At 38.5% G+C, this 22,196-nt stretch overlaps 3 protein-coding genes across 3 annotated transcripts; 2 read left to right on the forward strand and 1 right to left on the reverse strand.

The window, feature by feature from the left end:
- Positions 1-1,939: 1,939 nt before the first annotated feature.
- On the reverse strand, positions 1,940-6,505 carry LOC114560355 (vesicle transport protein GOT1B). The gene is made up of 5 exons (XM_028585670.1): positions 6,312-6,505; positions 5,175-5,266; positions 4,897-5,075; positions 4,516-4,597; positions 1,940-2,548 (listed from the first exon to the last, which is right to left on the reverse strand). Exons 1-5 carry the CDS (start codon positions 6,334-6,336, stop codon positions 2,510-2,512), a joined length of 417 nt encoding a protein of 138 aa, XP_028441471.1. The 5' UTR covers positions 6,337-6,505; the 3' UTR covers positions 1,940-2,509.
- A 435-nt stretch (positions 6,506-6,940) lies between these two features.
- slc35b4 (solute carrier family 35 member B4) lies at positions 6,941-11,570 on the forward strand. Its single transcript, XM_028585733.1, has 10 exons — positions 6,941-7,399; positions 8,200-8,313; positions 8,407-8,509; positions 8,617-8,666; positions 8,798-8,879; positions 9,023-9,083; positions 9,536-9,645; positions 9,777-9,852; positions 9,937-10,012; positions 10,935-11,570. Exons 1-10 carry the CDS (start codon positions 7,323-7,325, stop codon positions 11,182-11,184), a joined length of 999 nt encoding a protein of 332 aa, XP_028441534.1. The 5' UTR covers positions 6,941-7,322; the 3' UTR covers positions 11,185-11,570.
- Positions 11,571-13,389: 1,819 nt separating this feature from the next.
- On the forward strand, positions 13,390-20,354 carry LOC114559895 (extensin). Its single transcript, XM_028584908.1, has 9 exons — positions 13,390-13,622; positions 15,117-17,109; positions 17,183-17,297; positions 18,168-18,348; positions 18,463-18,477; positions 18,722-18,805; positions 19,055-19,125; positions 19,505-19,640; positions 19,776-20,354. The coding sequence occupies exons 1-9, from the start codon at positions 13,545-13,547 to the stop codon at positions 19,797-19,799; spliced, it is 2,697 nt and encodes an 898-aa protein (XP_028440709.1). The 5' UTR covers positions 13,390-13,544; the 3' UTR covers positions 19,800-20,354.
- Positions 20,355-22,196: the final 1,842 nt, after the last annotated feature.

Raw genomic sequence — 22,196 nt, forward strand, 5'->3', positions numbered from 1 at the left:
CAATATAATGTAGTTAAAGGCAGATATAAAGACATTTAAAGTGTTTATTAATGTATAGTATTTGTCAACAATTATAATTTCTCCTGTGAAGACATATTTTATATTGTGTCTTTAAGTGTATTTTACTACATTGTCATTCATTATCAGTTTATACACAGGAGTTATAATTGTTGACAAATATGTTAATAAACACTTTTTTCTGCTGACAACTACATTACAGTTTTAAATACTTATAAATGCTAAATATGGGCACTTAAAGTAACATGTTGCTTTTATAAATGCACATTTTAATTACAAACTCAATTTTCATGTATCCCTTCTAAGATCTAGTTCTTCTAAGATATTTTACAAAATACAACAACTAATAGTAATAATATTAAAAATATATAACTTACCGTTAATTATATGTGTTTTTAAATTCCTGCAGCCTAAATGTATGATTTATGCTTCCTCTCCCGCTGCTGTTCCATTATAAAAACAACAAAGTAAATCACCTCATTATACAGCATCATTGATGCTCAATTATGTCTCACGTAATATTTCCATTGACAAGTGACAGGTGTTTTTAAAACTGTCAATGCTCATTAATCTTGAGAGAAAGATAAACTTTTAATCTCTTCACGGGGTCAGCGTGTAATGACGACACTGGTGAGATTTTATGAATGAAAGCTGATGTGATGACAGCGTGTCGGTAGAGTACATGGGAGTGTAGACACCTGAGGCTGAGGAGGAGTGTAAAAGTATTTCAAGTCGGTCAAAGTGTTGATGCTTTCCCGAAAAAAGCTGTGCGTATCATTGCTTGTCATACTGTAAAAGATTTCTTTTGTCATGACTTTTGGTGCAAGTGGAGGGATGTATTCACTGATAATAGCAAATGTGAATCTGATTTCTTTTGGGGTTTTTTTTCCCCCTGTTGAACTTCTTTAATGTATTAGAATGATTTGCTTTCTTGCAGCGAGTTAGGTGGGAACACTGATACCACTCTTATATTTCTATGGTAAACATGAAGGTAGCGCAGGTATTCACAGCCGGTTAGTTTAGCACAAAGACAGGAAACAGGGTGAAACAGCTAGCGTGCCTCTGTCCAATGGCAACAAAACCTGCCTACCAGCACCCCTTAAAGTATTGTAAAAAGTGAGATTTCTATGCCTTTTTGTCCAGTCTTCTGTACGGCTGTGATATCACAACTATGCTATACATAGGTAGAAAGTTCTGCTACAGTCCCGTTACAGTCATTCCCCGGCTGCAATGGAGGTGCAGAGAGTGCAGATACGGAAGCCCCGGAACAGCTGACCAATCAGAACATCAGACGGCTTTTTCAGGAGGGGATTGAAAAGACGCGCTAAAACTGAGCATTTTCAGACAGGTGTACAGATGTACAGGTACAATATATTCAGATAAACAGTATGAGAAAAATAACATTTAAACATTAAAGCATGTAAACAAAATACAAGGATGAACCTGAAAATGAGCAGACTATGTAATACTCAGTAATCAATATGTCTCATCTTATAAGGTCCCTTGGGACGCTGAATATGACACAGAGCCATTCCCTCCTCAAGTCAAGAATGAACCTTCAAGCTCAAAATGTCTTTATTAGTTTATATTTATATACAGATTGAAGTTTTAAACCCGTGTGTGAATGCTTTGTACAACGGTTAATACATTTGTAACACACTGTATTTCTACATGTTTGTAATCATATATAATTTTTATGAGTACTGCTGTTATGCAGTTTAAACCGTTATTTCATAGGTTATGTTGACAAATACATTAATAAGCAAAAATAACTTAATACTTTAAAAAATTTATTCAATAGCGCTGTAGTATTTTTTTAACAAGTGATAAATGTTAAGTAAATAAGAAGAGCGATAAACCTACACTTAAATTATCAAAGAAATAATTAAATTAAATGTAAACTTGTGAGAAAATAAAATCAAAGGATTAATGATCCTGTGTGGCATATAAAACTGATCTCTGCAGCAAAAAACAAATACAAATTTATAAAATACACACTTTATTCTAAGTATGCACTTACAAAAGTTACAGTACAACATATCCATGACAAGCATCTTTAACCTTTTCCACAAAAGTTCAGGTTTCTTTGCCCAAGTAACATTTAGCTCAACATTATTTTCAATGTACAAAATTCCAGTAACACTTCATTGAGGGACTCAAAAAAACAGCTCTCAGTGACTGTTCAGGCACACAATCTGGAGGAGAGGATGCTGCAAAGAGCTCCTGACTCTCCGCTGAGTTGATCCAGTGGTCCCAAGTTATCAGTCCATAAATATCAGACAGGAATGATACAAAATGGGAGACCTGCTTCCAGCTTTTACAATAAAAAATCTCTTGGCAGTCAGATACAAAACATCATGTCAGTCAAACATCCACGGATACATTTTGTTTGGATTCACAGTTCTGGAGTGGCAATGACCAAGATATACAGTCACTATTAGAAACTAGGATAAATACTGAAATTCTCCTCAGATACAAAAACAGTCCTATGTTATACCATATTGTTGCTTTCACCAATTTTATCCACCAGCTGGAAGAGAAAAAGACAACAAGAGTTATTTAGAATCAGCATTTTTTTTTTTTACAAGTTATACTGAATCAGACAAAAACATTCAATGCAAACAAAGTTTAAAGCTCAGAAGAAGAAAATATCTGAGAGAAGGTTAATTTAAAATCACAAAAAGTGCAAACTACTGAAAATAGAGACACAATGAGGTTTTTAACCACATACACCAGCTACAAGGTAACTTTTATTAAAAGAAATAATTTTTTTATTATTATATTTGCTCAAACTGTCAATATATCCTCACAGGAAACAGATCATCTGTAAAAAAAAAAAAAAAATCACGTTCCTCTGCCTCATCCTGGTGCTCCTAAAGGCATAAGGAAAACAACCAATCAGAGCCAAGGAGTCTCTTACGCACTTCAGTCAAACTGGGCACAATGATCAAATATGATTCAAGATTCTGTTACTGCTATTGCCTATTTCTTAAGTAACTAAAATATGTTTCTGACAGCATTTGGGCGAGAAATAAGCAATAGCAGTAATAGGCAGTAACAGAATCTTGACTCATATCTGATCAGTGCTGACAATGCATTAGAGACTCCTTGGCTCTGATTGGTTGTTTTATTTTGAACGTGGTGGAAACTTGCTAATGCCGTTAGGAGCACTAGGAGGAGGCAGAGGAACATGATGTTTTCACAGACTATCTGTCTCATGTGCTACTGTTAGGATATACTGACAGTTCCAGCAAATATGACAAGAAGTTTTTTTTTCCAAAGTTACCTACTGAACCTTTAAGAGAATTACATTCTGATACTTGATGCTGGACACCGACAAAGGCCTCACCCTGACAACAGACAAGTGTTCAGTAAAACAGAGACACTGTTCTCAGACTGTCAGCACTCACATTTCAGTGAAAGCCTTCCTATAAACCTTTGTACCCAAAATGTTTCACAAAGACCAAACAGGTTGACTAAATAATCTAAACTTCTAGCTATTTCCAGGCTTTTATCTATGTTTCACAGTCTTCACCAGCAAATAGACTCAACAGCAAACTCCATCTTGAATCTGCTAAAAGCTCAAGAAAGAGCTAGTTTGATCATTTTATCAAACCACTGTTACCAAAGTCAAGAATTAACTTTCATGTCTATTTAAACCGTTCATCTAAAAACTTACTTTGCAACACTGTTTAGTATTTCCAGAGGCTTATTGATCATTTTTTTGAATGATTTCCTACTTTCCTGCCAGACATTGGTTTAAGTTATTGTCAGTATAGTATGGAACTCAACTTGCAGAACCTTGAAACTGCTGCAAACAGGGAATGTCTTTCCTGCTGGTACGTTTGAGTACTTGAGGAAACTCGGACGATGGAGACTTGAGAGTCAGCTGCTAAAGGGAATCTTTGTAATGAAATAAATAGAGCTGTAACGATTAGTTGATTAACGGATTAGCCGAGCAACAGAAAATCCAGCTGCAACTATTTTGATAATCGATAAATCGTTTAGTCATTTTTCAAGAAAAAATGCCAAAACAAATTCTCTGGTTCCAGCTTCTGAAATGTGAGGATTTGAAGCTTTTTTTTGTCAGGATATTACTACCGTATCACACTGAATATCTTTGGATTTTGAACGACTTCGTCGAATAAAACAAGCTATATGAATACATAGCCTCGGGCTGTGAGAAGTTATAACAGCATGTTTCACTATTTTTTGACATTTTACAGACCCAACGATTCATAATAATGAAAAATTAAAAAAAATTAATCTCACTGTTGTTTTAGCGGCCTAACTTTTTTGTGAAAAGCTTGTAAATGCAGTGTTTTTCAGGATTTAACTTTGTAACTGTTGTTGCAGCTTTTAATTAACACATAAAATAGTGTCAAACAGCAACAAAGTAACTAAATATTCTGTGTGATGAATTAGCCATCTGATGCAAGTCTGCAATCATTTAAAGGGATGCTCAATTTGTAATTCACTGATCGTCATAATACTTACTGTACTGATCCCTGGTAAACTGAGCAAAGAACCGATTACAGGTACTCGTCTGATGAAGCCCACTGCCACCGGGAAGAATCCTCTGTTAAAGAGAGAGCATGAGGTGAGACCAAAAAAGAATTTACATTAAAGGTGCTGTAGGTAGGATTGTGAAGATCCAGGACCAAAACATTTGAACATCGACAACTTCTCAGTCCCTGCCCCCTTTCTGCTGAAGCCCAAAACAGTCTCCTAAGCCCCTCCCCCCACAAGGGAGAATGAATGCTGTGCATGAGCAGTGATTGACACACAGTTAGACACCACACTACCATTGTACCTACTGCACCTTTAATTTAGCATAATGATGACAAAGAGATTTGTTTTCTTTCTGTTTGCACTGACCTGAATAAGAGGAAGAAACCGTAGATCTCCAGAACGACGCCAATGATCGGCCAGCCAATCAGAACCACCAACACTCCTCCCAGGAAGAAGCTGGTGGCTTTTGCTTTGTGTCTCTGGAAGAAGAATCTGAACGTTCGCTCCAGGCCGATGACGAAGGACAGGCCTGACACAAATAGGATCTGCACAAGCAAAGACACACAATACAATCAAGAGGTGAGACACTGGTCAGGTCTTAGGAGGGAGATGTTTGACTCTAATAGTGTTATTGACTAACTCACATTTCCAATGGCGAGGAGAGCTTTATCAAAAAATAGCATCATCCCAAAGAAGAGGAAAAACACACCGAACCCTGTCAGCCCCATCCCAATTTCTGTAATAAACAAAACAGTGATTACAACAGATACAGTATGTGGTGACATGAAATGTCATAAACTTTCATTTCGACGTAGAAACCTAGCAGCTGCAGACAATAACAGGGTGCAACATATTAGAAAGGAAGACAGAATAAAAATAAGCCAGCAAACTGTATTTACTTAGACACACAAATGAAACACAGTTAAATAAAATTAAAAAGAGTACATGGATAAATGTATTAAAAATATGTATTACAGTATTTATGAGGAGTGTATTGTTCTCCATTCAACTTAATGAGGAAAAAAACATATGAAGTAAGAGATGGGCCACATAATAACTTTGATATTCAGTATATGGGTGAGACCACCAGAGACTTTTCCATACTGTTGTAGCAGGTCATCGCGGTCAATGTTGCAAATCACTGAGGAGGACTGCTTAATTTAGGACAATTTAGGATTATTTAAAATGATTTTTGCATCTTGAGACAAAGAATCTTGATCTGCAAGGTATTTAATTTGCTGGATTTCTCAAATAATTGATGATCTCATGGCGATGGCAATATAAAATCACATACACTGTGATAGAGGATTTTATCCATTTTGCAATTAATTCGGTGCAAACTAGTGCTGAAACAACACTGTCATTATAACATTATCAATAAACAGTTTAATCAATTAATCATTGTCAATTGATTTTAACTTGCTTGTTTTCCCATATGCCATTACTATTAAATGGAATACTTTGGTATATTTTATACAGACCCATTTTAAAACTTGTGATTCAGGTTATTGATATTAACTGCTAGATTAAGTGTTAACAGATCAAATAAAACAAACTAGTTGATACCATTAGTGAATTTTAAGAGAAGAATATTTGAAAAAAATAAATGAGTTTTTTTCGTCATTTAAAACGCTTCACAGTGATGTTCTAATACGTGACGTAACGACGCTCTCAGCCAATTGTGTTTGAGCTACTAACCACTATATTAAGCGAAAGCGGAGTTTAACACAGAAACCATAGCTACATACAAAGAACAACGGGAAAACATAAACCGGTCTTACTTTGTGAATCCGTGAGTGAAATCATGTTGGCGGCAGCAAGAGAATCTATCAAACAATACAAAGCTCGTAACGATTAAAACCTGCTGTTTTCTGGCTAACTGATACAGCAGTAGCAGCGATGAAGGCGAAGCTAGCGGTTCCTACGCCACGTCGTCCGGAGTCACGCTGCACGCACGGACGTATTCCACCAAAGATCGTCTATGTTGAAGTTGTTGGTACAACAGCTCTTTCATTTTAAAAACAGATATAGTGTAAATATTTGTAATATTTATATTGTACATTGTTTGCATTTTCTATTTATGTTTCTTGGCTTTTGCAGTACATGCAATTATTATTTATAAGTCTTTTCTTACTATGTTTATGGCTATGCACCAGAACACCAGGCAAATTCCTTTTATGTGAAAACCATATATTTATGGTGAAAACCTACTTGGCAATAAACCAAATTAAACCTATTCTTATAATATATATTTATTATAATATTAATAAAACTATAAAATAGTGTGAAGCTTTTTTGTGGTGTGTTTGGTTTCTGGTACTTTGAGATTCGAGCAGAGTGAAAGCTCCTACATTTTTTTAAAGACACTACTGATCTGCGCATGCACGTTCGAATGTTTCTGTGCGTCACGACTGCGCAGTCATTGCGCTGTTAACTCATTCATTTACGCTTTTTGTTCGTTATTTTTCACACATTTCACTAATATTTACTTCTAATATTGTTGCCCTGGCAATATATGTATTTATTCGTAATGTTAGGGAAAACATTAAGGACACTGCGTACCTTTTATTCTGTAATGTCAGAAAGGAACTACAACTCCCATGAGGCAACGCGATAAGGAAGTTTCTAGCTCAGATTCAGACGTGTTCAACTGAAACAGGAGTTTGTGTTGAAGCAGAAGCTCTCCATTAAGACAACAAAAACGCTGCTTATTTGCAAAAATGCACCGATCAGACATCTGCTTTATTAAGTGACACATTTTTCCACCGAGTTTTTGTCACCAGTGAACCAACATGGGTACTGGTTTGGCTATTGTTCTGGTTTTTGTCGGATGCTGTAGCAATGTTGTGTCTCTGGAGCTGCTTGTAAGGTCAGTGACAAACTTAGACTGTTAATGAACTCCTGTCAACTTTACTGCATAAAAGTTTTCACAGCTGTTACTTATCTTCGTTTTGAGTTCCCACTGCACTTGTAAGTGTTAGTGTATACACGTGTAACTACTTTGGAGTGATACATTAACATATTGTCAGAGCTGGGAAGTAACTATTTTAGTAGTTAAGTAACTGCCATTAAGTAGCTTTTTCATGTACTTGTGTCAAACTTTTATTATTCATGAGGTGCAACTGACTGCCATTGGTGCTTTTCTAAACTGAGGTCAGAGAGAACTTAATTCATCCCAAAGGTAATTTTTGTGGCCAAGATGTTTGATAAATATATATTGCAATAATTGTATAAATATAGAATATACGGCATGTTTATATAGTAATGCAAAATCCATACATCCATACTTAAATAGAAGATGAAAAAGTAGGGGGATAGAAGTAAAGGGAAGTGCAAAGTACAAATGAGGGCGCTGGTTATTTGTTCATTTTATTGTGCCATAGCAGTTGCTAATCTTTCTGGGGACACACGAAAAGACATCCATATAAAACATTAATACAATCATGAAAGCAAAGGTCCAAAAGAAAAATGTAAAATAGAGAAAAACAAAGAAGCTTTTTCTTAAGATAACACAACCAAATCAGTAACAACACAAAACGATCCACAATATTAATGAATAGTTCAAATTATCCCATGTAATAGTGTGTTTTATTGTGGGCCGTGTTTTGCAGCTTTATCATTCAGCTAAATATCTTTAATCTGGATATTTTCTGTTGTTTTGTCCTTCAGACAGTTTCCAGGATGTGGCAACATAGTCACCTTCGCTCAGTTTGTCTTCATCGCATTAGAAGGTTTCATCTTTGAAACAAACTTTGGGAGGAAGAAACCAGCAATCCCTTTAAGGTAAAAACTCATCAATGGGGTTTGGATTTCCTGCTGCAGGAAAAGATGTAGAACGGATCCTAAAACAAACCTGTTCTGTCCCTTTTTCCCCAGAAACTATGTGATCATGGTGACCATGTTCTTCACAGTCAGTGTGATCAACAACTACGCTCTCAACTTCAACATCGCAATGCCGTTACACATGATCTTCAGATCGGTAAGAACTGTTGTTTGTCTGCTTTTCACCTACATTTTTTAATTTCCCCTATCATCGCATCACCTCTGTCTGTTACCTCTAATAGACAGTTTCTTGTTTCATTGCAGGGATCACTAATCGCTAACATGATCCTGGGAATAATCATCCTGAAGAAAAGGTACACCTGCTTCCTCTGACAACAATAATACTTCAGAGCTTGTATATATGAAGTCATGTCTGCAGGTTTGAAAGCGTCAATATGCAGTTTGATTGCAGTTATTTGTCTCTCACCTCCTTCTCCCCCTGCAGGTATTCAGCGAGTAAATATCTGTCTGTAGCTTTAATTTCAGCTGGTATCTTCATCTGCACCATCATGTCTGCCAGACAAATGGTGAGTCCTCTGCAGAACATGTTGCATTATGTTTTTATTTGCCTATTAAGTGTCTTTTGTGTCTGTTTGTCTATGCACCGAAGTCTCTCTCAAAATGCACAATCTTGACCTGTGATATTTTATTTATGCATTTGTTTCTGCAGAATGTAGGCAATGATGGATCAGAAGAGCAAGGCTTTTATGCCTTAATGCACTGGCTTATAGGTGAGACTTTAAAGACTTTAAATTGGCATTTTATTTGGAAAAGGGCTGCAACTAATGCGCATCGTTCTTTTTTTTGATAAATCTATGAATTAGTTAGTCTATAAAATGTCAGAAAATCGTGAAAACTTTCCACAGTCCAAAGTGACGTCTTCAAAGTGCTGTTTTTTTTCCAACCAACACTCCAAAACCCAAAGATATTTACAAACAGAAAAGAGAGAAAAGCAGCTAAGCTAATGATAATGTTTGTCATTTTTGCTTGATAAATGACTTAAAAGATTTAACAAAATCATTATCAATTAACTTTATCTTGATTTAATAAGATTCATTTGAAAGCACCTCTTTTTATGGTAGAGAGGTAGACACATTCCGATTTAACACTAGCAACCAGCAACATTAACATGTCAAAAATAATTTCCTTATCTAGTTGTTGATGTTGATTTTGGTCCATTCAGGTATTGGCATGTTGACCTTTGCTCTTCTGATGTCTGCGAGGATGGGCATTTTCCAGGAGACGCTGTACAAGCAGTATGGAAAACACTCCAAGGAAGCCCTTTTCTATAATGTGAGTTTTCTCTGACATGCAGGCAACCCCTAAAATATTCAAAAGGTTTCCTGGGAAATTCAAGCTTCATTTGAGCTTTTAGAAATAAATTATCTCTTCACCAGCTATTGATGTCTTTTGTCTCTTTGTAGCACTGCCTGCCTCTGCCGGGCTTCCTGCTTCTCTCAACAAACATCTACAACCACTGTGTCTACTTCAGTCACAGCAGTGAGTGCCATCCATTCATTCAGGAATTTGCACATTTTGCATCTTTATTCACAGTTGTAAATGAACATCTTCTCTTTGTCTCAGCTCCTACAGTTGTTCCGGTGGTTGGACTGACTGTGCCGATAATGTGGCTCTACCTCCTGATCAACGTCATCACACAGTATCCAAAACAAGTTTATCTCACTGGCTTGTATTTATTTATCTTCTGTAATAATTATTACCTTATTATATTGGTGCCCAACATCCACAAGAGGTCACAAGATGATAGAAAAAAAAAACATTTCTGCCACACAAATTCATTTTTTCTCATGTTTCTTTAATCTTAAGAAGAAAAGTATAAGTCTGCTTCTTTGGACATCTAAAATTATCCAATTTTACTTACAGTAGACACATCCAACCTGTGACGAAAGGTTGCAAGTGGGCACTCTGATTAAATTTTGGGGTCACAATTAGGGCTGGGGATTGAACTTCTTTAGGCACCAACTGTCGAGCACCACACATCGCCGGCCTACAAAGCATTGCATTCATTAAATGTACTGTTCTCTGATCAGCGTTACTAATTTTAAACTATTATGTTTAATTGGTTTAAGTTCTTGCAATGCGTGTGTTAAGACCATAGATATAAAACGAGTCAGAATTACATGTTATATCTATTGTTTTAGATCTATGGTTAACGCAACATTAAACACTAATACATTGAATAGTTATATAGAGTAGTCTAGAGTCAGTTACGTCTTGGATCTATAACATTCTTTAAAAATAAATGTAAGTGAGGGGTGGACTAAACGATCCATCCTCCCTGTTAAAAATTAACAAATGACCTACTCATTATAATAAGGTACTGAAAACTTGTTTTGATATCACTACTTGTGTCAGAAAATATAACCCGTAACAGTCACAGCCCTAGTCACAAGCCAAAAAGTTTGAAAACTACTTTTTATTATGTATAAAATAACAAATTGTTCATTTGTTTATCATGTGGGGTGTAAAACATGTCTGTTATTTATTGTCTATGTGGAAAAATCAACATACCTGCGAATATTCTTGCACTCTTGTTACAGACTTTAACCAGTTGTTTTCATGTATGTGTGCATCCGTGGCGTTTTCATTCTGACCACAGAGTGCACCTCGCTTACCGTCACTCTGGTGGTGACTCTGAGGAAGTTTCTCAGCCTCATCTTCTCCATCATGTACTTCCAAAACCCCTTCACCACGTGGCATTGGGTGGGCACGGCCGTGGTCTTCCTGGGCACTCTGCTGTACACAGAGGTGTGGAGCAGCGTGCGGGCGGCTCTGCGTGGACCTGACGTCAAGGAAAAGAAGGCCGAGTGAAGAGGACAAAGATGAAGATGAAGAAGAAGGGTGGTCGATTAGAAAAACTGATACTGTGTTGGACTTAAGAGATTGTGGTCGACTATCCTGCAGTGATTTTATACATTTATATCATTTAGTTTAAGCCAGGGGTCTTCAACGTTTTTTAAGCCAAGGACCCCTAACTAAAATAGAGACGGAGCAGGGACCCTCTACTACATACGTATATTATTTTGAAGTTGCATAATAAACTGGGCCTACAATAACGTGTAGGGGGACCTAAAGCCTTTATACATAAATTTTTTGTATAGAACATCAAGCTACTAATAATTGTATGGATGATTTTATAAATCATGTTTTAATGTTAAACATACATGTGACACAGTGAATCCTTAGGATTTACTGTAGCTGTGGATGGCCTTAGTGACTACCTTACCTATAGGCCAGTAAGCAGTGGGTTATATTTGGTCAAATATGTTGGATTCATTTTAAGACTTAAAAAATTAACAATAATTTGGAGCCCCAGCATTGACTCTGAGGACCCCCTGTTGAAGATCCCTGGTTTAAGCCATAGTAGATTCCTCACACACACACATGCACAACACGATAAGGCTGGTGATATTCTATATTTTCATTGTGTTAGTCTGTATTCAAAAACAGCAGACAGACCCAGTTAGCGACTAACTTGTGAACATTGAGCAGCCAGAGCCTGAAAAACGGTTAAAAGAGAGTGAATAATGGACTTAAATTCAGTAGACCTTTTTCAGGGCAGACATGTTGACATGTCATAGTAGGACAAGCACAGGCATATTCAAAACCATTAATAATGGCTGCATTCCACTTAGGAGAGGTCCTGGTATTGTACATGCTGACTCACTGAAATATCTTACTGGTACACTTGATAGAATTGAGCCATGTTAAGGTTATCAATTTCAACTGTGATTTTCCTACTATGACAAGTCAACATGTCTGCTGTGAAAAAGGTCCATAGGTGTCCATAGGGTTAGGGTTAGTGAATTAAAAGAAAATAATCTATAATTGAAGCCTTAATATAGATAGTTGTGTTCACAGCTTGCTTCTGCTGCCACCGAGTGGTAAAACAAAATCAGTTATTGCAGCTTTAAAAAAACGGTCAAATAATTTCTTGAAACAGCTGGGAACTGTAGCTTTTAGCAAATATTACTCACACAGGAGTTTCTACAGCAGCAGAACATATTTAGGATTGACTCTTTAACAGACGTTAATGCAGTTCTACAGCTTTACGCTTTACCAGGCTTTAGCTACTTGTTAAAGGGATCAATTCTTTGTTGGTTTTGGTCTTTAATGGGATTTTTGATAATAAAAATATAGAACATCACCTGCCGTATTCTTTAACATTAAAACCTCATTAGCATTCACAAATGCAAAATCATGATGCAACTTTCTTATGTCTGTAATGTTTATTGTTATTGTAATGTAATATTTATTTTCTAAACATGACACATCAGTGGGATTACAGTGAACACAATAATGTGATGCTGAATGGACAAAATACTATATTAATGTTCAAGGAGCAGCTGAAATCAAACGGTTTGAATATACAGAGGGATAATTTATGGAGATTGTTTAGTTGCTGTATTTTTTTCCTTGTGTCAATCTGTCTCAGGTGTATCAGACCAGTATTTCTTAACAGGAAACATCACATTGTACAGTACAGTTAATCTTTACACTCCCTGCACACTGAAATTAAAATGACAACGTGGCTACAAATAGATTATAGAGTCTCTGTAGTTGTAAGGTTGAATAATTTAGCATAACAAGAAGTGCATGTTTTAAAAGTAGCGGTGGAAAGTAACATTTACTTCAGTATTGTAATTAAGTATAATTCTGAGGTATTTTACGCTCCTTTACAGTAAATATTGTATTTTTTACTTCACTACAAAATGTCTGACAGCTGTAGTAACGTTTCAAATTATAAATACAAACAAAATAAAATCAACAAATGATGTATGTTGTAAATTATGTATTATTATAGCTCAAACTACCCAGCAGTAAATAAAGTAGTTCAAATGATCCCCACCTTTACCAGCTACAACATTTAAGTGATACTTCCACCACTGGTAAAGAAAAATAAGAATGGATTATTTATTAGTTTTATAAATGCTATAGCTGGGACAAAATGTTCCTTTACAGTTCATTGGCTTTAAAGTGAGCCGACCAATCCAGTGAGGCGTTGTTCAGCTGCATCCAATAGCAGCAGCTGTTGTTGTTAGCGGTGGGAAGGGCAGATTGTTGCAGCCGAGTTGATTTCACTGAGATCCACGTTGTGGATTAAATATTTCCAGTAGGCAGTAAACCTGTGTAGCTGCGGCTGCTGCAGGTGTGTGTGTGTGTGTGTGTGGATGGGGGGAAACAGCCCGAGTCACCTCTCTCGTGAGGATGGTGAAGGCGGAGGAGTTACTTTTGTGAAGGGCATTCGGGTGAGTGAAAGCTCAGGGAGAATAATGCATGGATTTGAAGTGGGAGAAAGTATTCAAACAAAACTATTAGTGCAGACATGTTTTCAATAGAGAGACCGTCGCTGCAGAGTGCATGACTGTTACTTTTTCATTTGCTGTCCGGGATGATCTTTAGTTCTCTGATTCTGTGATATCATATAGCTAGCCTACGTAATCCGTAAATAGTGATCTCGCCCCCACGTTTGTTTTCTTTACAGACTGCTCCCCTGTTGGTGCTAAATATAGAAAGAACATGGTCGGTTGTCAGGGGGACTACACGAAAAAACAATCCTACTTTTGACATCTGCTTAAATAATAAATTAGTCTATATCATATGAATATGCAATTAAGTTTGTTTTTTTTCTAAATCCTTACCCTAACAAAAATACTATTATTGTAGGCCTAAAATAAAATTAAACCAGCTTTAAGTCTGTGAATGAACTTTCATCCAGTTATTTTTAGGGAATTATTAACCTGCGACCTTCTGTTTATCGACCACTATCGGTGACCTCATGCAACATCAAGGAAACTTTTAACAAGCAGCCAAAACATGGGTTGTCCTTTTACCAACACGTTTTATATAGGCCTAAATAATAATAATAATAATAATAATAATAATAATAATATTATTATTAATATTAATGATGCGAGGTAGTATATTGAGTAACATATTTGAAATTATGACACAGTTTATTAGTAGCCTATTTCCTAATCTTTAAATAATATTATTAAATAATCCATTTATCTCATAATATCAGGCTGTCAAAACTGTTCTTTTCCGTACAAGCTTCATTCACTAGCCGTTATAACGTGACCTTCCTCAGCAGATGGAGCTGTATAGATGTTCCAATCTCTGTTTTGAGCACTTTTAAGGGCTTCTGCTCAAAGGTTGAGGGAATGGATCACACAATAATGAATACTAGATCAGGGGGAAGCTTGTCAGATAGGTATCATGAAATAATTGAAGTGATGGTGAGAAAAACATTTTCAGATTTTTATGTCAAAGGTGCCATAAAATGTTACTACATTTAACCTTTCAACCCTTTGTCTACATTTCCATGTGTCCAATAGCTGTATTTTGTAATACCTAATCAGAGAAGCCAGATTCCAAACACAAGACAGTACAAGCATGAAGTACAAGTGAAATAAAAAATACCAATTGCCTGCTAGTAAATTGCAGGATCACTGTGCAAAATGCTGCTGGTCTAAAAATAATTATTCATCCTTTTTATTTAGCTTAATTGTTAAGAGGCCAAAAACTACAAGCAAGCTACAAGTGGACCAAATAGCTTGTTGAAATTCCTCTTTTTTTTTTTTTTTGCACCAAGCCCTTTTTTGAGTGGTTTGTAAACTGGGCAAAAAAAAAGAATCTGCAAAAGCAGTGCTTAAGGAACCATTACCGCCCCAAAAAAAGAAATAACCAAAATTAACCGAAACGGGATGCACTTTAAAGATATTTTTCTTGTTTCTCTTCAGCTGTCGGATAAAGTGATCCATCGGATGAAACAGTCTTCAAAGGTCGTCGTTCCTCCACTTTCTCAGAATGGACGTCCTCCTCCACAAACACCTGAAACCCAAACACCCACTCCAGTCCCCCCCTCTGTCCAACACTTGATACCTCTTCTGACACCACCTGCATTAGTGGAACCTGTTCCTGCTGTAAAACTTGTCCCTCCTCCTCCTGTAAAGTTCCACTCCCTGCCTCCACCTGTAGAGCCCAAATCTCCACCTCTAACCGCCCCTGTAGGCTCAGACCCTGCTCCACCACCACCTCCTCCCCAAGAAGCCCCATCCACACCTCCATCAGTGGAACCTCCTCCTGCTGTAAAGGTTCACTCCCTGCCTCCTACTTCTGTGGAGCCTGAGGCCCCGCCAAAACCTCCACCTCTGACCGACACTGTTGTCTCAGCCCCTGTATCTCCACCTCCTGTGGAGCTTGAATCTCCTCCTCCTCCGCCTGCTGTAGTGGATCCAGTAGTTCTACCTCCTGTTGAATCATTTATCCCACCCCATATAGAACCAGAATCCCTGTCAGAACACATCTTCAAACCTGTTGTCCTAGCTCCACCTGTAGAATCAGCTGTAGCTCCACCTGTAGAATCAGCTGTAGCTCCAGCTGTAGCTCCACCTGAACCTTTAGCTTCACCTCTGCCATCTGAAACACTTCCAACTACTATTGAGCCTGCTGCTGTAGCTCCCTCTGTTCAACCTCTTGAAGTGGTTGTCTTGTCTGCGCCACCAGTGGAAACCGTTCAACCTCTGCCCACTGTTGATTTTACACCAGTTGAACCAATAACACCACCCTGTCCTGTAGTTTTACCTCCCCAAATGGAGACAACTCTTGTTGAGCCTGCAGTCCCACCTGCTGCAGTTGAAAAAGAAGTGCCTCCAGTCGTGGCTCCAGCTGTCGATCCACCGCCTCCATGTGAACTGCTCCCACCTTCTCCAGAGCCGGTGGCAGCACCCTCTCCTCCACCAAAGCCGGTAGCGGCACCCTCTCCCCCTCCAGAGGCACCCTCTCCCCCTCCAGAGCTGGTGGCGGCACCCTCTCCCCCTCCAGAGGCACCCTCTCCCCCTCCAGAGCTGGTGGCGGCACCTTCTCCCCCTCCAGAGGCACCCTCTCCCCCTCCAGAGCTGGCGGCACCCTCTCCCCCTCCAGAGCCAGTGGCAGCACCCTCTCCCCCTCCAGAGGCACCCTCTCCCCCTCCAGAGCCGGTGGCTGCACCCTCTCCCCCACCAGAGCCGGTGGCGGCACCCTCTCCCCCACCAGAGCCGGTGGCAGCACCCTCTCCCCCACCAGAGCCGGTGGCGGCACCCTTTCCCCTTCCAGAGCCAGTGGCGGCACCCTTTCCCCTTCCAGAGCCGGTGGCGGCACCCTTTCCCCTTCCAGAGCCGGTGGCGGCACCCTCTCCCCCTCCAGAGCCGGTGGCTGCACCCTCTCCCCCACCAGAGCCGGTGGCGGCACCCTCTCCCCCACCAGAGCCGGTGGCAGCACCCTCTCCCCACCAGAGCCGGTGGCGGCACCCTTTCCCCTTCCAGAGCCAGTGGCGGCACCCTTTCCCCTTCCAGAGCCGGTGGCGGCACCCTTTCCCCTTCCAGAGCCGGTTGCGGCACCCTCTCCCCCCACCAGAGCCGGTGGCAGCACCCTCTCCCCCACCAGAGCCGGTGGCAGCACCCTCTCCCCCACCAGAGCCGGTGGCAGCACCCTCTCCCCTTCCAGAGCCGGTTGCGGCACCCTCTCCCCCTCCAGAGCTCACTTTTGAAGAGCCCTCGCCATCCTGTCACTGTGTGGAGCTGGCCATCAGACCCACTGGTGCACCTGTATGTGAACCCGTCGTAGAGCCTCCTCCGGCACCACCTCTACCTGCTCCAACTCCCCCTGCTGAGGAGCCCGCCATAACCCTGTCTCTGCACCCTGTTGTTGAGGACGAAGTGCCTGCTGTCACCTCAGCGTCCCCACCTGCAGCAGGTGAGCTGATCACCATGATAAATCAACTAAAGTTCTCGTGCTTTTTTCCCTCACAAATTAAATATGTTTACAGCCCCGCCTGTTCCTCCTGAAGTGGTGGAGGAAGAGTTGAGGCAGAAGATCAAAGAGGAGATGCAGATGAGTCTGGAGGAGGAGATCAATCAGAAGAGGCAGGAGCTGCAGCGACAGTAAGGACACGTTATTGTCAATGTTTTACTAAGTTTCTGTCATATATCATTATGTATGTGGGAAGATGTTTGTGTCCTGTCTTTGTCTGATGAGATACAATAAATACAGCTGAACTGTAGATAATAAAGTAAGATGCTTGATACACATAGTAAAGCTGATTGATTAATCATTTAAAAGTGTTTTAAATTCACTGGTTCAGACTTCTCAGATGTGGACTTTTGCTGATTTTCCTTGTCCTCTATGGTGGTGAATTGAATATCTTTTGGTTAAACAAAACAGGGAATTTAAAAGCTTTGGAATGGCAATAATGGACATTTTCACAATTTTCTTAAATTTTATAGTATTTAATTATTGATTTTTTTGAGAAAATAATCAGCACATGAATCATTAGGAAAGATTATCATTAGTTGCATCCTTAATACATAGTAAAATACACAAATATGAATGTAGTACAATTGTGGGTGCAAGCATCAGGTGCAGTATTAAAATGACAACATATTGATAATTGACAAATTATAAACCTGGAAATATAAAGTATGAGAGGAAAATGATAAAACTGCATGAACTGTAGGGCTGCAACTTATTTGCAGAATCAGTTAACCAGCCAAATACTTTTATCAATTGATTGATTAATCGTTTTGTGTATGAAATGTCAGAAAATAGCGAAAAATGCTAATTTTATTTCCCAGATGATGTCGACCAACAGTCCAAAACCCATTTAGTTTACAGTGATATAAGACCAACTACTAAAGCAGGAACTCTCTTCCAAAAAGTAATCAACATTGCGATCGATTACATTTCTGTCTATCAACTAATCGACTAATCATTCATCCCATTAGAAAAAGTTATAACTTCTGATCTGTGTGAAGGCTGGAGGAGATGAGGGCTCAGGCTCAAGCAGAGGCCCAAGCAGCCGCTCAGGCTCAGGTGGAGGAGCAGGTGAAAAAGACGCTGGAGGGGGAGAAGGCGGCTTACGTGGAGAACCTGACCGACTCCATCATGAAGGAGCGAATGAAGACTGACGACGAAAGGCTCATGGTGCAGCTTTATGTAAGCACAAGAAAAGCATGATCTGTACATGTGTAAGGATCTCTCTTGTACATGTGAAAACCTTTCCTCTTATCGTGCCTCTTTGTCTTTCTTGCTTCCCTTGTGTTGTTTCAGCGGATGGAGCTGAAGGTAAGACGGGAGAGAATTTATACGTGCATGACTCACTTTTTCACTTTCCTTCTGCTCTAATCGCACCTAAAACAACAGCTGTGTTTCACTGCTCTTTATTTCTTGTGATGATGAGACAAAGAAATAAGAAGACAAAAATGCCTCTATAACGAAAGTCTGGGTATTACGGTCTACAAAATATGAGACGATAAATGTCGTAACCGAGGCGTGATGATGTCATTATAAACCTTTTAAACTCACACAGGCTCATCAGCTGGAGGAGAGGGAGAAAGAGTTGATGAAACGAGACGCTCTCTACAAGGAACATATCGCAAAACTTGAAGCAAAGGTGAGCAACACTTTGAGTATTCCTCATCTCTGCATCCTATTTAGGTTTAACTTACATTAAAGCTAGGTTTCTCTTGATGACATTCGATATTTATGACTCAAAAAGCAATATAAAAGGGGTCACTCGTACTGATAAAGCTAAGGAGAACCATCACCTGAATCTGCAACTCATATTTTCAGTAAAAAAGCTCTTCATATTTGACATATTTTACCTTGATGGTAACTTGTGGGGATTTTACCTTTTCAACAGTGCACTGAGTTTTACAAAGTGACTGCTGAGAGCTTCGAGAAGGGCAAGGAAGAGACTCACAACCGCTTTGCGTAAGTTTGGATTCACTGCTTTTGCTTAAATGCAAAAATGATACGCAAATGTGCCTTTCTTAATAATCTAGTCTCAATGATATCCAACACTTTTATGGTTTATGAAGATGAGGAAGAGATACTTTTTTTTTTTAACAAAACATTGTTGCACTGCGTTGTTACATTACACACAGGCAAACATGCACAAACAGGACCTTTTACATTCACTAATGCACATTATGAGGTTAAGTTAGTAAGGTTGCTGAGACGCATGGTACAAGGACAAAAGGACTTGACATTCATTATAGAGATATGTTTATAAATGATAAAAGGCTCATGTTTCACAAATATGGTATGAACTACCAAACCAACATGTTGGATATTTGCATGTCTCTCGCAGGCGTTTCAATATCCAGCCAGTGTGTGGTGACTTGCAGAGTCAGATTTTAAAATGCTACAAGGAGAACACAGGAAAGACTCTGTCGTGCTCAATTATCGCCTCGGCCTACATGCAGTGTGTGGACAACGCCAAGAAGGTATGACTCCGATATAATAATATAAAACAGATTTCTTCTTTTGAACATCTAGAATTATTTGTCTTAGTTATCTCTGTCACTAATTGTGATGTATTGTTGGTAACATTTTAAGCCTCTTCTCTTCTCCGTCTACAGAATAAATTGAGCACTAGAGGTTAATGTGGACCACTTGATGAGGATGACAACATCTTAAAGCTTTACTGCTGCAGCAAAGACAAGTTGATGGACAGAATTCAACAAAGTTACAGGAGAATCAACTCCAGCCTTTACATGTATCTGGAAGAAGTAGCACATGCTGTAGCCAGGCCAGTAGTCTGGTCTCGTACTGGTAATGTCATGTTTGCAACCTCTCTGGTTCTTCAGATCATTTTGAAACCAATTGTGCCACAATAACTGATGGAAAAATCAAGTTCTTGTCTTTGTAAATGAGATAAAACACAACAAAGGAGCAGAAAGGTTAAACTTGTGAAACCAAGTAAGGTGTTTGTATGAGATCTATATATACTGAAGGAGATCCTGGTAAATCATTATGTATGTGTGCCTTGAAGTTATGAAAGCTAAATATAAGATTGCAGATGCATGAAAGAACTGTTTAACAGAGTGTGAAGTAACAAAGACCTGTACATGTTTGAGGTTATTGTACTGTATATACATTATTTCTGGTGCATGCAAAAACATTTAATCAAACCTCAATAAATTTGTTGTGAAATCACATAATGGCTTTTATATTTTGCAGTTTGAGAAAATATTGATAGGTAAACACCTATCAATATTTTGGTAGATGCTGCCCTCTGGTAGATGTAGATAAAGTCAAATTATTTAGTACGTTTTTATTTATTTTTTTATTAATTGGTGGTTAAAAACACAACTTAACATCTTTTGTTGCTGATTGCAAAAAAATGACGTAGTGATATATATAATATATAATAATGTATAATGTATTATACCCATGACAAATAGTGATGCCACATGCTATAAATCATGACAAAGTCACTGAAAACCTCTACTTGCAGGAATACTTGAGGAATATTATAATGACGTTTTGGGACAGTCCTGCTTTGTAAATCCAATGTGATTTAGTACAGGGAGGTACATTTATAATTTCCTGTTGGTATGAAACAGGTACGTATGTTGAATTGTTTTGTACAAACTACAAAAATCAATATACTAAGACATTTGATAGTATACTGTATATAATTAATAGTATGGAACTGGAACACTGTCTGATTGGCTCTGAACATTCATGTGATTAATCACTTGAGAGTTTATCTTAAATGTACTCTTACACTTTGCTGTAAGTAGGAGTAAATTTGTCTTATTCCTCAGTTTCAAATGCTGCAGGAGCTCAACATTAGACAGGACACTCTGATAACAACAACATCACCAGTAGAGGTCCCTCCACCTGCAACTACAGGCTGCTTCTATTAACTTTACCTTCCTCATCTGTCCATGACGAAAGGAAAGATGCCATTCCCTGTTGTAAGACTTTCACCATTCTTCAAACAGATGGTTGAGTTCAGTGGCTTCTAAATTTATTTTGCCTGTAAATAAGAGTCTTGGCAACAGCGGTACAAAATGTTGTCTGTATTCACATTAGTATTCGCATTATGTGGATGACACAATTCCACACTACAAAGTATTCCATTACAAAGTGATCATTGTGCAGAATGGCCCCTTGTGAGTGTTATATTATTGGATAGTTCTTATTTATGCAGAATAATACATCTATATATTTTTTAGAAAGTTTAATCTTCAAGTAAGCTTAAGTGATCATGTTTTATAAGTCACAATATTTGCCATGGAAAGATAAATGAGTAAAAACATAAAACAGTATAAAATTTAAATACAAAAAGTAAAATACAAGTGCTTAAAAGGATACTTAAGTGAGTGTCGTTAGTTACATTGCAGCTAAATTGAGAAATGATGTGTCTGTTAGCATGTGAGTGTTTGTCTCATCTAATTTTAGGAACACCATGTCCTGGTCGATATGAAGAGGAAGTGAGCGTTTGCATGTATGTGTGGCTTTGTGTGGGTGCAGACATCCAGAGAGAGATGTTTGGTAAAAACTCAAATTTTGGCAATTTACATGCAGGAGATTAAATCAAAGAATTACATTCTCTTTGTGTAGGTTGGGGAAGTTCTACAGCCATGGAAACTTGCTGAATAAACGGAGTATTGAATGGTTGTCAAGCTAAAAACATGGCTGGTTCTCTTAGTTCCAAAACTTTTGACATTTTGGAGGTAAAGTTGTGTCTGTGTGTCAAAACTTCAAGTTTTAACCTTCTTATTTTCAGTCATACTGCATTAAGTCGACTCGTTCTGTTGCTTTGATCTCGCATTAACTAAATTTGGTTTGTCAAAGCTTACATTTTACAAATCTAATTCATTCAATCAGATGTAACGACTTTGTTTCATCTCAATGCCTTCCAAAAGGACTTGATAGAAGCAGATGTTAGTGTTTGTTTTATCCTTGCAGCTGACATCCTCATCCACTCCCTGTACAAGAAAGGCCAGGAAAGTAAAACAGAGGTGAGGCTGTGGTCTGCTGACCTTGCG

This window comes from Perca flavescens, chromosome 8 (assembly GCF_004354835.1).
Source record: "Perca flavescens isolate YP-PL-M2 chromosome 8, PFLA_1.0, whole genome shotgun sequence".
Taxonomy (NCBI): domain Eukaryota; kingdom Metazoa; phylum Chordata; class Actinopteri; order Perciformes; family Percidae; genus Perca; species Perca flavescens.